The 15,254-nt window shown below is 44.3% G+C and overlaps 1 protein-coding gene and 1 non-coding gene across 8 annotated transcripts in view; one reads left to right on the top strand and one right to left on the bottom strand.

The window, feature by feature from the left end:
• The window catches only part of ACAD10 (acyl-CoA dehydrogenase family member 10), a 51,541-nt gene that overhangs the window by 1,726 nt on the left and 34,561 nt on the right, over positions 1-15,254 (top strand). For 5 of the 7 annotated variants that reach the window (XM_066260547.1, XM_066260548.1, XM_066260546.1 and 2 more), the window contains exons 2-5: positions 2,717-2,898; positions 3,650-3,853; positions 12,541-12,689; positions 14,430-14,624. In XM_066260547.1, the coding sequence (XP_066116644.1) occupies positions 3,667-3,853; positions 12,541-12,689; positions 14,430-14,624 (531 nt within the window). In that variant the 5' untranslated portion in view covers positions 2,717-2,898; positions 3,650-3,666. Of the gene's footprint in view, positions 1-1,759; positions 1,785-2,716; positions 2,899-3,649; positions 3,854-12,540; positions 12,690-14,429; positions 14,625-15,254 lie in introns of those variants that run through there. The other 2 variants (XM_066260549.1, XM_066260550.1) reach the window with 2 other exon arrangements.
• On the bottom strand, positions 6,482-6,557 carry TRNAA-AGC (transfer RNA alanine (anticodon AGC)). The gene has a single exon. It is a non-coding gene; the product is annotated as a tRNA-Ala (tRNA).

Here is a 15,254-nt window from a genome sequence, read left to right as displayed (position 1 = left end):
TGTGGCCTCTGCCTCAGGCGCTAGAATGGCTCTGGTTGCAAAAGAGTGATGCCCCAGATGGGCAGAGCATCGCCCTCTGGTGGGCATACCGAGTAGATCCCGGTCGGGCGCATGCGGGAGTCTGTCTGACTGCCTCCCCGTTTCCAACTTCAGAAAAATACAAAAAAAAAAAAAATCATTCCCATTTTACAGACGAGAAACCTGAGACTCAGAAAGAGAGAAATTTGTTCAGGATCTCACTCTTAATAAGTGTCAGAGCTGGAAATCTGAACCCATGCAATCTGATTCCAGAGCCAACATTCAATCTTTTTACTAGATCATCTTAATGTATGACAACATGCAGTGTGTATATGCATTTTTATGATAACAGAGTTTAATATAGATAGCAATCTATATTTTACTAATGTCATTCTGAGAGGCAGAGAGAAGGCAGATATAGTTTATAATACAGTAGGAAGATGCCTGTTTCAGAGGCCTAGAATTGTTAGCTAAGGAGTGGGCAAGTTGGTCTTGTTACAGTACTTTGGGGCTGGCAACAACTAAACCTGTCCCCCTGTTTTCCTGTTTTCTGATTCATCCAGTTTATTCATCCTTCCCACTCATTAATACTGAGCATCTGCTATGTGTCTAGACACTGCTAGTTCCTAGAGGGTGGATATATACAAAAATAAGATAACCCCTGCCCTGACAAGTTTACAATTATAGGAGCAAATAGACATGAAAACAGTTACTGTGTAATGGATTACTAACTGTTCTAGCGAAGTTATGGGGAAAAAGCAATGTGAGTAAAAAAAAAAAAAAAAAAGTTAACAGTCTGCCTGGAAAAATAAAAAAAAGTTTCTCTCCCTCTGGAGCTGAGACTGTCATGTAACAGTGAGCGGAAGCTCACCAGGTGGGTAAGGCAGGGAAAGGTGGTTCAGTCCGTGGACATGGCAGGTCCCACAGCCTGGAGACATGAGAAATCACAGCATTTTCCTTCTCTGAACAAAGTGTTGGGAAGTGGCTAGAACAGAGCTGTCGTCTCTAAATGGAAAGAATAAGCAAGCTAGTCATGGGAGCACTGCCCACTCATCCATTAGTTGGAGTATGTGGAGGACACTGTCCTCGGTACGGATGAAAGTCAGTCCTTCAGACCCCAGAGACACTTTTCATCTCTGTTGAGCCCTCACACGAAATGTGTTGATACTTTCAGGAGCTTATAAATAAATTTCTCCTTCCATGATAAACTTTCGCCTTGGCATATGAATGTAAGTAAAACTGAAAATGCAAATCAGCCTCTAAATTTTTTATTTCAAAATTCACTCCCCAATTCAGTAAATTTCCAATTATATGAGAAACACATTTTATCATTTTGAAGATTTACTGCTTAAGAATCTTAACTTTGAATTCTTAGTTTATTGAATCCTTATGGTAGCACCGAAATGACTCGCATTTAACTTGTAGGCTATCTTACCAACCTGTTTTGCCCTAACTTGATTTTCAGTGAGATTTTCAACTAGAGAAATCACATAAAAAGCTTAAGGAGCCTGACCTGTGGTGACGCAGTGGATAAAGCGTCGACCTGGAATGCCGAGGTCGCTGGTTCAAAACCCTGGGCTTGCCTGAGCAGGTGGTGGCGCAGTGGATAGAGCGTCAGACTGGGATGTGGAGGAACCAGGTTCAAGACCCCAAGGTCACCAGCTTGAGCGTGGGCTCATCTGGTTTGAGCAAGGCTCACCAGCTTGAGCCCAAGGTCACTGGCTCGAACAAGGGGTCACTCGGTCTGCTGTAGCCCCCCGGTCAAGGTACATATGAGAAATCAATCAATGAACGACTAAGGAACCGCAACAAAGAATTGATGTTTCTCATCTCTCTCCCTTCCTGTCTGTCTGTCCCTGTCTGTCCCTCTTTCTGACTCTCTCTGTCTCTGACACACACACACACACAAAAAAAACCCCTGGGCTTGCCTGGTCAAGGCACATATGGGAGCTGATGCTTCCTGCTCCTCCCTTCTCTCTCTCACACACACAAATTCTCTCTCTCTCTTTCTCTCCTGTCTAAAATGAATAAATAAAGTCTTTTTTTAAAAAAAAAGCTTAAGGATTTTCATGAGGCACTGACTACAAATAGAATTTGCTTTAATTATTTTGTTTTTCCCCAGCTTTTTATCTGAGATCTATAGAAAAATTTAAAGAATAGTATAAGATCTCTCAATACCCTCATCATATACCTCTCACCTACACTGACTAATTATTAACATTTTGCCACATTTGATTTGTCTCTCTACATGTGTCTATATCAGGGGTCTCCAAACTTTTTACACAGGGGGCCAGTTCACTGTCCCTCAGATCATTGAAGGGCTGCCAAATACAGTGGTCCTCTCACTGACCACCAATGAAAGAGGTGCCCCTTCCAGAAGTGCAGTGGGGGCTGGATAAATGGCCTCAGGGGGCCGCATTTCGGCCCGCGGGCCGTAGTTTGGGGATGCCTGGTCTATAGTTATATATTTATATGTGTGTGTGTTATAAATGTGTATGTTTGTTTTTTTCCTGAACCTTTTGAAAATAAGTTTAGGAAAGAGGCACTGGAGAACAGTTAGGAGGCCACTGCAGGCATCTGAAGGGGGGATGAGGGTGTGATGGTGGCATCAGACGTGCTAGGAGAAGGTGCGCACAGGGCATCTTGGGGACACACAGGAGAGACTCCTCATCTACCTTTTTTTTTTTTTTTTTTGTAGCCAGACGAGACTTCTGGAAGTGACAGGTACACTATGACCTAAACAACAGTTTGGAATTAGCCAGGTGACGGGTGAAAGGAAGCATCCCAGGCCAAGGAAACAGCATCCGAAACAACTGGTAGCAGGAGAAGAGCATCATTGCTTGAAGAAGCTGCGTGTAGATTTGTGCCGCGATTGTCCAGGTTAAATTTAAGAGCCATGGGGGGTGGAGGCAGATTTCAAAGGGTCTTTTAAGTCAGGTTAAGGAGGTTTTTAAATTTTTTTATTTATTTAAGAGAGAAACATCAGTTTGTTGTTCCACTTATTTATGCATTCATCGGTTGATTCTTGTATGTGCCCTGACCAAGTATCAAACCTGCAACCTTGGCAAATCCTGATGATGCTCTAACCAACTGAGCTTCCAGCTGGGGGCTTAAGGAAGTTTATCTTGAGGACAATGGAGAGCCATTAAAGTTTTTAAATGGGGTTAGAATGTGATTAAATTTGCACTTTTGAAAGATGACTCAGGTTGAAGAGTGAAGAGAGAATGGGCAGGAGCTATGAGAAGAGGCAAAGGGACCATTTAGGAGGCTGTTGCAGTGACCTGTGGGTGAGATAACAGCAGTGAGGGGGGAGAGGTTCTGGAGATGTTGGAAGTGACAGCCCAGGACGACTGGAGCTGAGGTGGCTGGATGGAGGACGATGGAAGCAGGAGCGACCTCCAGTTCTCTAACATGGGCAGCTAGGGGATGGTGAAACCCTTCACTGAGCTAAGGAACCCAGGAAAAGGAGTAGTACGGGAGGGCGGAGAGAGTGTTCAGTTCTGGTGATGGTTTGAAGTGTTTGTTAGTGACCAGTGGAGGTGTCAAATTGGCACCCCCTAAGTGCCAGGACAGAGGTCTGGATTAGAGCAGTGAAGGTAAACTGTGCAAACTGTGCCCTGTGCCTTCCTAGGCAGCTTTGGCCTTAGCATGTGCTTAAGGCGGCTTCTCCAGTTCTTGCCTCTCCAGCGGACCTGGCGGGCAGCCTTCCGGAAACACGGCCAGTGTGGGCACCAGGGAGCCTGGCGATGGACACATTCTGAAGGTGGCCCCTACAGAGCCGTCATTTTTGACATGGGTGGAGTTCTCATTCCTTCTCCAGGGAGAGTGGCTGCAGGTGAGCGCATCCTTCGGTTTCACCTGTGAAGACTGGGGTAGGAGCAGTGGTGGAGGCGGGGGAATGGAGGGTGGGGAGGGCAGGTGGGAACATTTCAGCAACAGTGTGTCCAAGGGGGTAATATTTTTGGCTCTTAAATCAAACCCCAAGCACCACTTAGTGACTGTGTTGGGCAAATTATATAGCTTCTCTTCAGTCTTAGTTTCCTCATCATTAAATCAAGGCTAATAACAGCCTCTATTTCGTTGGCGTCCAAGGAGAGTGAGACGAGGTGTTCACACAAAGCACTTGCTTAGCACAGTGAGTGTTCGGTTCATCTCAAGTTCTCAACACGTGATGAGCTGCGGTGTTGTCGGTAGGATTTAACTGCCTTTCCCTGAGAACTGTGCTACTTCTGCAATTATGAATGCTGAAACCCCCCACCTTTGATCACAACCTTCCCTATTCCACCAGCCTCCTCTAAACCTGCAAGAGCAAACCTCCAGTCTCTGATCTTTTTTTTAAATTGATTTTAGTGAGAGAGGAAGGGAGAGAGAGACAGGAACATTCCTGTATGCGCCCTGACCCAGGATCAAACTGGCAACCTCTTGCTTTGGGATGATGATCTAACCAACTGAGCTGTCTGGCCAGGACCATCTGATTCTTTTCCTCAAAAAATTTAAAAATTGATTTGAGAGAGGGAGGTAGGAAGAGAGAAACATCAATTTGTTGTTCCACTTATTCATGCAATCGTTGGTTGATTCTTGTATATGCCCTGACTGGGATCGAACCCACAACATTGGCGTATTGGGATGATGCTCTGCCAGTGGTCTGCAAACTCATTAGTCAACAGAGCCAAATATCAACAGTACAACGATTGAAATTTCTTTTGAGAGCCAAATTTTTTAAACTTAAACTATATAGGTGGGGCCCTGGCCGGTTGGCTCAGCGGTAGAGCGTTGGCCTGGCGTGCGGGGGACCCGGGTTCGATTCCCTGCCAGGGCACATAGGAGAAGCACCTATTTGCTTCTCCACCCTCCCCCTCTCCTTCCTCTCTGTCTCTCTCTTCCCCTCCCGCAGCCAAGGCTCCATTGGAGCAAAGATGGCCTGGGTGCTGGGGATGGCTCCTTGGCCTCTGCCCCAGGCACTAGAGTGGCTCTGGTCGCGGCAGAGCGACGCCCGGAGGGGCAGAGCATCGCCCCTGGTGGGCATGCCGGGTGGATCCCGGTCGGGCGCATGCGGGAGTCTGTCTGACTGTCTCTCCCCGTTTCCAGCTTCAGAAAAATACAAAAAAAAAAAAAAAATTAAAAAAACTATATAGGTGGGTACATTCCTTATTGAGGTAGTGCCAGCACGTGGTATTTTGTGGAAGAGCCACACTCAAGGGGCCAAAGAGCCACATGTGGCTTGCGAGCCACAGTTTGCCGACCAGGGCTAACCAACTTAGCCACCTGGAAGAGCCTTTCTTTATCAGCCCCCTCCTGGTTTGACATTTTTCCTACTTAGTTCAACTGAGTTAAGTTTGAGTTGTTTGGGCTCTAGGTGTTAGAAAACCTAAGGAAACAGTGACTGAAACAAGATAGGGTTTATTTCTTTTGCACCTGAAAGCCCAGGTATAGGGCCTGGGGCCAGTATGTTGTGTTGCTCTGTGATATTATTAATAGTATAGACTCAGGCTCCTTCCATTGTGTTGCTTTGTTGTGAGTTCATTTCCAGTTTCACTTCATGGTCTGTCTTGGCTGTTTCACCTGCTGCCATTACATTCTCATTCCAGCCAGCAGGAAGGAAAAAGGGCCTAACAGCTGTCCCTATCCTTTTGACCTCCTGTAGTGGCTGAGTGGGCAGTTCTGTGTGCTAAATCAATGCATCTGCAGGTTTCCTGTGCTTCGTGGTAAAACATTATTCAACTATGCAAACTGGCTAAGTGAGCTATTTATTTAAAAAAAATTTTTTTTAAGCTCCAGCAGCAGCTGGGCCCTCAGCCTTTATTCCTTCACTCCGGTTCTTCTCGCTTTTACCACAGGGCTTTTCCAAACACCTCATGAGCCATGGTACTCCTCCACCCCAACCTTCATATTTGGCAGACAGAGAACCTGAAGATTACTGGGCAGGAATCCTCTTGACATTCTCTGGAATATGTTGAGAACCTATTGGGTTTTCTCCATCCCACTGCCTCTACCCATTTATATCCCTGTCTCTTCCTGCCTGCATGATCAATTGGCCTCCTAACTCTGCTCTCTGCCTCTGGCTCTCCGGCTTTTCCACCACCCTCCATACAGCCTCCAGAACTACCTTTCTTTCTTTTTTTTTAAATTTTATTTATTTATTTATTTATTTATTTTTGCATTTTTTCTGAAGCTGGAAACAGGGAGAGACAGTCAGATAGACTCCCGCATGCGCCCGACCGGGATCCACTGGCACGCCCACCATGGGGACGCTCTGCCCACCAGGGGGCGACGCTCTGCCCATCCTGGGCGTCGCCATGTTGCAACCAGAGCCACTCTAGCGCCTGAGGCAGAGGCCGCAGAGCCATCCCCAGCGCCCGGGCCATCCTTGCTCCAATGGAGCCTAGGCTGTGGGAGGGGAAGAGAGAGACAGAGAGGAAGGCGTGGTGGAGGGGTGGAGAAGCAAATGGGCGCTTCTCCTATGTGCCCTGGCTGGGAATCGAACCCAGGTCATCCGCACGCTAGGCCGACGCTCTACCACTGAGCCAACCGGCCAGGGCCTTTTTTTTTTTTTTTTTTTAATTGTGGGAGAGTCAGAGAGAGGGACAGATAGGGACAGACAGACAGGAAGGGAGAGAGATGAGAAACATCAATTCTTTGTTGCGTCCTTAGTTGTTCATTGATTGATTTCTCATATGTGCCTTGACCTGGGGGGCTACAGCAGACCGAGTGACCCCTTGCTTGAGCCAGTGACCTTGGGCTTAAGCTGGTGAGCCTTGCCCAAACCAGATGAACCCATGCTCAAGCTGGAGACCTTGGGGTCTCGAACTGGGTCTTTCACATCCCAGTCTGATGCTCTCCACTGTGCCACCGCCTGGTCAGGCCAGAACTACCTTTCTTTTTTCTTGTTTGTTTGTTTTTTTACAGAGACAGAGAGTCAGAGAGGGGCATAGACAGGAACAGACAGACAGGAACGGAGAGATGAGAAGCATCAATCATCAGTTCCTCATTGGGCATTGCAACACCATAGTTGTTCATTGACTGCTTTCTCATATGTGCCTTGACCGCAGGCCTTCAGCAGACCAAGTAACCCCTTGCTGGAGCCAGCGACCTTGGGTCCAAGCTGGTGAGCTTTGCTCAAACCAGATGAGCCCGCGCGCAAGCTGGCGACCTTGGGGTCTCAAACCTGGGTCCTTCCGCATCCCAGTCTGATGCTCTATCCACTGTACCACCGCCTGGTCAGGCCTGTTTTTTTTTTTAATAAAGACTTTTTTTAAAAAAAGATTTTTTTAAAATTCATTTTAGAGAAGGGAGAGAGGGAGAGAGAGAAGGGGGGAGGAGCAGTAAGCATTGATTCCCATATATGCCTTGACCAGGCAAGCCCAGGATTTTGAACCAGTTACCTCAGCGTTCCAGATCGACGCTTAATCCACTGGGCCACCACAGGTCAAGCCAGAACTACCTTTCTAAAACACAGATCTTATCCTTTCCCTCCTCTGCGTCAAATCCTTGATTGTCTGCACTTTGTCCCTTAACTTAGTTCCAGAAGGGTTCGCCTGGTATTTGGCACCTTTCACACTTAGCCCCTGTATCCTCCTGTCACACCATTTCCCACCGAGGGTACGTGTTTCAGCCGCCGTAGATTACTCAATGTTCTCTCCAATTTGCCAAACACTTTTATAGCCCAGTGCCTCTGCAAGTTCTGTTCCCTCTGCTGGCAGCTCTCTTCCTGCCTCCTCTGCCTGTTCAAATCCTACTCATACCTTTAATGACAAGCTCAGTGGAATCTTACTCAGCTCAGGGCCTGCAATCTTTTGAGCACTCAATAAATCTTATGGTTGTGATAAGCAAGTACTAGAATTAAGATTGCCTTCAGCCTGACCAGGCAGAGGCTCAGTGGATAGAGCGTCGGACTGGGATGTGGAGGACCCAGGTTCGAGACACTGAGGTCGCCAGCTCATCTGGTTTGAGCAAAGCTCACCACCTTGAGCCCAAGGTCCCTGGCTCGAGCAAGGGGTTACTCAGTCTGCTGTAGCCCCCTGGTCAAGGCACATATGAGAAATCAATCAATGAACAACTAAGGAACCACAACGAAGAATTGATGTTTCTCATCTCTCTTTCTTCCTGTCTGTCTGTCTCTATCTGTCCCTCTCTCTGACTCTCCCACCAAAAATAAATAAATAAATAAATAAATAAAAAGATTGCTTCCAATATCATACTCTTAATATTTTTTTACAGTTAAACCAGGGGTCAGTCCACTATAGCCTGTGGGCCAGATCTGGCCAGCTAGTGTAGGGTTTTAGTGTATGGCTTGTCAACCAAGAATGGTTTTTATGTTTTGAAATAGTTGAAAAATGTCAAAACGAGAGTAATATTTTGTGACATGTGAAAATTATACAAAATTCAAATTTGTGTCCCTAAAAATGAAGTTATTTTGAAACAGCCATGCTCGTTGGTTTACATTTTGTTCACGTCTGGCCCTTTTCAGGAAATTTGCCAACTTCTGATTTGAACTACTGGTTTACTATCAAATTAGTATACACATGACAAAAATTGAGAGTGCAACCCAAACCACTTAGCATTGTATTCAGGGCATATAATATGGTCAGACTGTTTAACTTTTGTTAGTGTGATGGCTGAAAATGCACTCTCTGTATTCTCTTTTTCTCTCTTGCAGTTATTTTAATATTTGAGTTGAGCTCTGTTTTGGTATATTTATTGGTTATTCATTTTTTCCTTTCTGAGAATGGCTATTTTTGTTGCTGATTTGCAGTAATAACCTGTTGATATTTTCTTGCAAATATTTTCTCCCTTCTATGGCTTGTCATTTATTTTATATGTAATGTTTTGCCATACCAAAGTTGGGTGTTTTGTTTTGTTTAAGAAAAGTTGGCACTCAGTGGTAGAGTGTCGGCCTGGCGTGCAGGAGTCCTGGGTTCGATTCCCAGCCAGGGCACACAGGAGAAGTGCCCATCTGCTTCTCCACCCCTCCCCCTCTCCTTCCTCTCTGTCTCTCTCTTCCCCTCCTGCAGCCAAGGCTCCATTGGGGCAAAGATGGCCAGGGTGCTGAGGATGGCTCTGTGGCCTCTGCCTCAGGCACTAGAATGGCTCTGGATGCAACAGAGCGATGCCCCAGATGGGCAGAGCATCGCCCCCTGGTGGGCATGCCAGGAGGATCCCGGTCGGGCGCATGCAGGAGTCTGTCTGACTGCCTCCCCGTTTCCAGCTTCGGAAAAATGCAAAAAAAAAGAAAAAGAAAAAAGAAAAAAAAAAAGAAAAGTTGGTAGATACCTTTATTGCTTTGGGGGTGGGGGTGTTCAGGACATCTTGATGTGGCAGCCACTTCCTTTTCACCATCCCAGGCTTCTGACTCTGCTGGACAGTCAGGTGGCGGCCCTGGGCAGATCCATTTGGCACTTGTCCTTGTGGATCTTATGCAGGATGCTGCCACTGGTGACCTGGGCCTCTTGTTGATTGATGGTGGTCTGCATGTTGAAGGTGGCTGGCTTCCACTGGCCGGATCTTGGCTTCATCACGACCACACCTCTGCAGTCAGCTGCGGGCTCCACACCCACGGTCTTGCTCTGAATCAGCTGGTTTGCAGGGAATGGAGTTACAGGCCTTTTGACTACTGGCTTCGGTGCTGCAGGTCGGCTTGCTGCTCTTGCTGAGGGAGCTGGAGCGGTTCTGCACACCTGCCCCTTGCAGGTGCGTGGACTTGGCAACAGCTCCAAGCACTGCAGATGCTGGAGATGGAAAGAGCCAAACTTTTCATTTTCAGTGTCATCAAAATCACTTGTGTTTTTCTTGATGGCATGAGCTTTATGAGTCTTGGCTAAGAAAATCTCTTCTTCAAGTTTATAAAGATGTTCTGTGTTGTTTTCTAAGTTTTTGAGGGTTTTTTCTGATTTGGAATTTCCTCTGTTGGGAATTGATTTTTGTGATGGTGTGCAAGAGAGATTTAATTTTTTTTTCATATTGAAACTCAAGTTATGCTAGCCTCATTTATTGAATAGTTAGTGCTAAATGTGTATAAAATGCAAAGGTACATTTCTGCTGCCACCTCCACCCTTCCCTGGTGGTCCCAGGCTCCATTGGTTATCACTGTGAAATGGTTCTTGTTTATCCTTTAAAAAATTGCACATGTATATGTAAAAATACACACACACATATACATACATACATACACACACACTCTTGTGTATGTATATGTATGTGTGTATAAAATGTGTATGCACAGATTGGATCATACTCTACAAACTTTTCCCTACTTTTCCTTTTTTTGATTCAGTAGAGTATCTTGGCAATTTTTTTTTAATTTTCTATTGATTTGAGAGAAAAGGGGGGAAGGAGAGAGAGAGAGGCATCAACTTATTGTTCCACTTGTTCCATTTAGTTGTGCACTTACTGGTTGCTTCTCCTATGTGCCCTGACCAGGGATCAAACGTGCGACCTTGGTGTGCCAGTACAATGCTCTATCCACTAAGCCACCCAGTCAAGGCCTCTTGGCAACTGTTTTACATCACTAGGCATTGGTATAGTTCAGGGGTTAGCAAACTTTAGTTTTTTTAAGATTTTATTTATTCATTTGAGAGAGGAGAAAGAGAGAGAGAAGGAAGACATAAGGGGGGAGGAGCAGGAAGCATAAACTCCCATATGTGCCTTGACTGGGTAAGCCCAGGATTTTGAACCTGTGACCTCAGCTTTCCAGGTTGACATTTTATCCACTGTGCCACCACAGGTCAGGCCTGGGGTTAACAAACTTTTAAAATAAAGCGCTAGATAGGCTCTGAGAGCCGTTTGTCTCTGTCTCAACTATTGAACTCTACTGTTGTAGGGAGAAAGCAGTGATAGACAATAGTAAAAGAATAAGTGTGGTTGTGTTCCAATAAAACTTTATTTACAAAAACAGATGGGAGACAGATTTGGCCCTCAGGCCACATTTTGCCAGTCTGTGGTCTAGTTCAGCGATTTTCAACTGGTATGCTGCAAGAATTTTTAAAATATGCAATACTTGACTATTTAGTCAGGGACACTGACTTTTTTTCTCTCTTAGATGGATTGTCAAAAAAATGACAATAGCCATCTGGTATGAATAAATCAAAATTATACCTTTTTTTTCAGTCAGATCAGCAAATAATGTATTTTTTGGCGTGCCACAGAATCTCAGTAATTAGTTTATGTGTGCCATGAGATGGAAAAGGTTGAAAATTGCTATTCTAGTCTTAACATCTTTATATGGATCTACCATCATTGATTTAATGATGGTGAGCAATTCTGCACAGCTCGTACATACTCTTTGCTTACTTTTATAAATACATGTGTGAGAGAAATTCCTAGAAGTAGAATTGCTACATTAATGTATGTGCATTTATAACTGTGCTCTCCATTAAGGTGGTACTTGTTTACAATCCTGCCAACAGTGCCAGAGGGAGCCAATTTCCTTCCATACCAGCCAACTCTGAGACTGTGAAAGATATGATACCCTCTAGTTCCAAAATTAAAAAAACTATTGCTATTTGGAATGAATTTTAAAAGTCTTTCTGTTCTCAAAAGACATACTCTAAATTTTTTTTTTTCAATTCATTCATTTTAGAGAGGAGAGGGAGAGACAGAGAGAGAGAAGGGGGGAGGAGCTGGAAGCATCAACTCCCATATGTGCCCTGACCAGGCAAGCCCGGGGCTCTGAACCAGCGACCTCAGCATCTCCAAGTCGACGCCCCATCCACTGCACCACCACAGGCCAGGCTACATACTCTAAATTGATGACATTGGTTATTTCTAAAAATGAGGTTGCTTGTGATTTTAGTTTCTTTTTATTCCTTTCTATTTTGTCTGAAATGTTTTCAATATATGGTCACTACTTTACAAACCAAAAGATAAGTGTAATTCTATTATCTTAGATATATTATGAATGTCACATATATATATATATATATATGTATTTGTCTCATAGCAGCTGCATTATAGAACAAACAACCTTGTATAAGAAAAAGCAAGCCCTGTCCAAATGCTTCCAGTATATACACATGCCCATTGATCCACTGCCTTAGCTCTTAGCAGAGAGACATTTTTTTCTTTGTTCCACGAAAATGACATCCTCCGAGTGAATGCTTCCATGTATTACTACAGTTTACAAAATGAAAGGCTTGTTTTGGAGTGCTGTCAGTCTGGTTTATTATCATGTTTACCTCCTTACTATGTGGCCAGGACTGTGTGAGTAACCTCATAATATGAGCCAGCTAATGAGAAACGAGAAACCAGGGAAGAAAATTTCTAATGCGGTGTCCAGTGTCATCCCAAGCAGATGATAAGGACATGAAGCTTAGCAGCAGTGTCCCCGCAGTCACAAAAATTAGTACTGCTGTTCCCTGGGAGATCTAAGGCTGAGATTTGCCTTTCCCGAATTTCTCCTAATTCCCAAGCGAACCCAGTTGGCACCCCAGTGAGGCCACAAGAACTGGTATGGTAATTCCCCGGAGCTCCCTAAACTCCAGCCCTTTGTTACTGGATTGGACTCACTGCCTATTTTACTTCCTATAGAATGGGAGGTACAAAACCACATCCCTTCCGGAACAATATTGAAGGCCTTCATCTCAGGTGGCGAAAATGGGCCTTGGATGACATTTATGAGAGGAGAGCTAACAGAAGAGGATTTCTTACAAGAATTTGGGAGACTCTGCTCTGAAATTGTGAGTGATAAACACGCTTGAATTCCCACACTCTTCTCGCCTAGAGTAATGGCTGTAACACTCATCCATATTTATTAAACTGCAAATAAAGAAGTGAAAATTTAATAATCCATTATAAGTTTTTAAACTGTTTCTTCCATCCCCGGACACTCAACTTTAAGTGCAAATATGAATAAGTAAAATTGCTCCTTTACTGAGCCCCTCCCGCAGCTACTGTTCATCTGAAACAGGAGCTGTCTGCATAATGGCTTTGATCAGAAAGCTGATTTAAGGCTATAATAACATTGAGCCTTTTCTCTATGCTATGCATTTTTCTAAGCATTATTAACTCATGTAACCTTTACAAACATAATTCAAAATAGTAAATTAAGTTCTGTAAATGTTTGGTAGAGATGGTTGTACAACAATGAGTGTACTTACTGGCATTCAGCTTTACAGTTAAAGTGCTTAAAATAGTATAGTAAATTTTATGTTATTTATATTTTACCACAATTTAAAAATATATATAGTTTGGAAACATGCTAAGTGGGGGGGGGGGGAGCCAGCAAGAAAGACCGCAGACTGTGTGATTGCATTGATATGAAATGTCCAGAATAGGTAAATCTATAAGAAACAAAAGGATTAGTGGTTTGCTCAGACTGGGAGTATTTGAGGCGTGAGGGATTTGACTGCTAAGAGATATGAGATTTCTTTTTTGGGTGATGAAAATGTTCTAAGATTGATTGTGGTGATGGTTGTGCATATATTACAAACCACTGAATTGTACAGTTTAAATGGGTGAGTTGTATGGTATGTGAATTGTATTTCATTAAAGCTGTTGTAAAATGTGTATGTGTACAAAATAGCAACTTGCCATTGTAGATTTTAAAACATGATCAAATAACTTTTCAAAAACCACACAGATTGAACTTTAAAAACATTGACCAGAAACTGCAGTTCATAATGGTGATGCTGAGGTCATTCAATATCTTCTGGGCCACTAAATACTAAATTACATTTACTTATTACGCTTTTAGAGTTAAATGTGTTCTCTTATAGTGTTGCTTCTTTTTAAAATTGATAACCCAGTAGTGAAATAAAGAACTCCTTTAATGCATCTTGATATAAATAGTTCCATTCTCTAATCATTGTAACTAATTCTAAGTCACTTTTTATCATTTTTTCTGTGTGTGACAAAGACAAAGAGAGAGACAGAGGGACAGATAGGGACAGACAGGCAGAAAGGGAGAGAGATGAGACGCATCAATTCTTTGTTGCTCCTCCTTAGTCTCCTTAGTTGTTCATTGATTACTTTCTCATATGTGCCTTGACTGGGGGACTACAGCAGAGCGAGTGACCCCTAGCTCAAGTCATCAATCTTGGGCTCAAGCCAGTGACCTTGGGATTCAAGCCAACGACCTTGGACTCAAGCCAGCGACCATAGGGTCATGTCTGGGATCCCACACTCAAGCCAGAGACCCCACGCTCAAGCTGGTGAGCCCCCGCTCAAGCTAGCGAACTTGGGGTTTTGAACCTGGGTCCTCTGCATTTCAATCTGATGCTCTATCCACTGTGCCACCACCTGGTCAGGCACTTTTTATAATCTTATAAGCAAATTTCTACACTATGACTGAGGAAGAAGAATCCTCTTTAGGCAACAAGCCAAAGGCCAGGGCTTCTATAGCCAGGAAGCTGAGAATGCGTATTTGTCTCTGTCTTTACTCTTAATGATTGCCACTCTCCTTCCTGCCCCCATTCTAGGCAGAGACCTCTGTGCCCGTGGACTCCTTCTTCTCTCTGCTGACCAGTGAGCAAGTGGCAAAGCAGCTGCCAGTGATGACTGAGGCCATCACTCAGATTCGGGCAAAAGGCCTCAAGACTGCAGTCTTGAGCAATAATTTTTATCTTTCCAATGGCAAAAGCTTTTTGCCCCTGGACCGGAAACAGTTTGATGTGGTAAGTTTGAAGCGATACAAAACAGTCATCAAAACAGTCTGTCCTTACTTAAGACACAACACTGAATGCTGCCTTTCAGCAGGTCTTGAGTGAATGGGCCTTTTTATTCAGACACTGACTAAGTTAGGTTTACACATAACAGGATGAAGAGAGAACTTTTAAAATATCTCTGAGCTCTTAGTGAAGTCAAACATTTATGGGATTTGACAACTGGTTGAAACCTCAGCTTTTTTATTTATTTATTTTTTTTTTTTTTAAATTTTGTACAGAGACAGAGAGAGAGTCAGAGTGAGGGATAGACAGAGACAGACAGACAGGAACGGAGAGATGAGAAGCATCAATCATTAGGTTTTCGTTGCGCATTGCAACACCCTAGTTGTTCATTGATTGCTTTCTCATATGTGCCTTGACCGCGGGCCTTCAGCAGACCGAGTAACCCCTTGCTTGAGCCAGCGACCTTGGGTCCAAGCTGGTGAACCCCTGCTCAAACCAGATGAGCCCACACTCAAACTGGCGACCTCTAGGTCTCGAACCTGGGTCTTCTGCATCCCAGTCCGACGCTCTATCCACTGCGCCACCACCTGGTCAGGCCGAAATCTCAGTTTTTGAGACTTCCTTATATACTCTAGA

This window comes from Saccopteryx bilineata, chromosome 2 (genome assembly GCF_036850765.1).
Source record: "Saccopteryx bilineata isolate mSacBil1 chromosome 2, mSacBil1_pri_phased_curated, whole genome shotgun sequence".
Classification (NCBI taxonomy): domain Eukaryota; kingdom Metazoa; phylum Chordata; class Mammalia; order Chiroptera; family Emballonuridae; genus Saccopteryx; species Saccopteryx bilineata.
The sequence above is the reverse complement of the archived record's forward strand: the minus strand, read 5'-3'. Positions and strand labels throughout refer to the sequence as shown.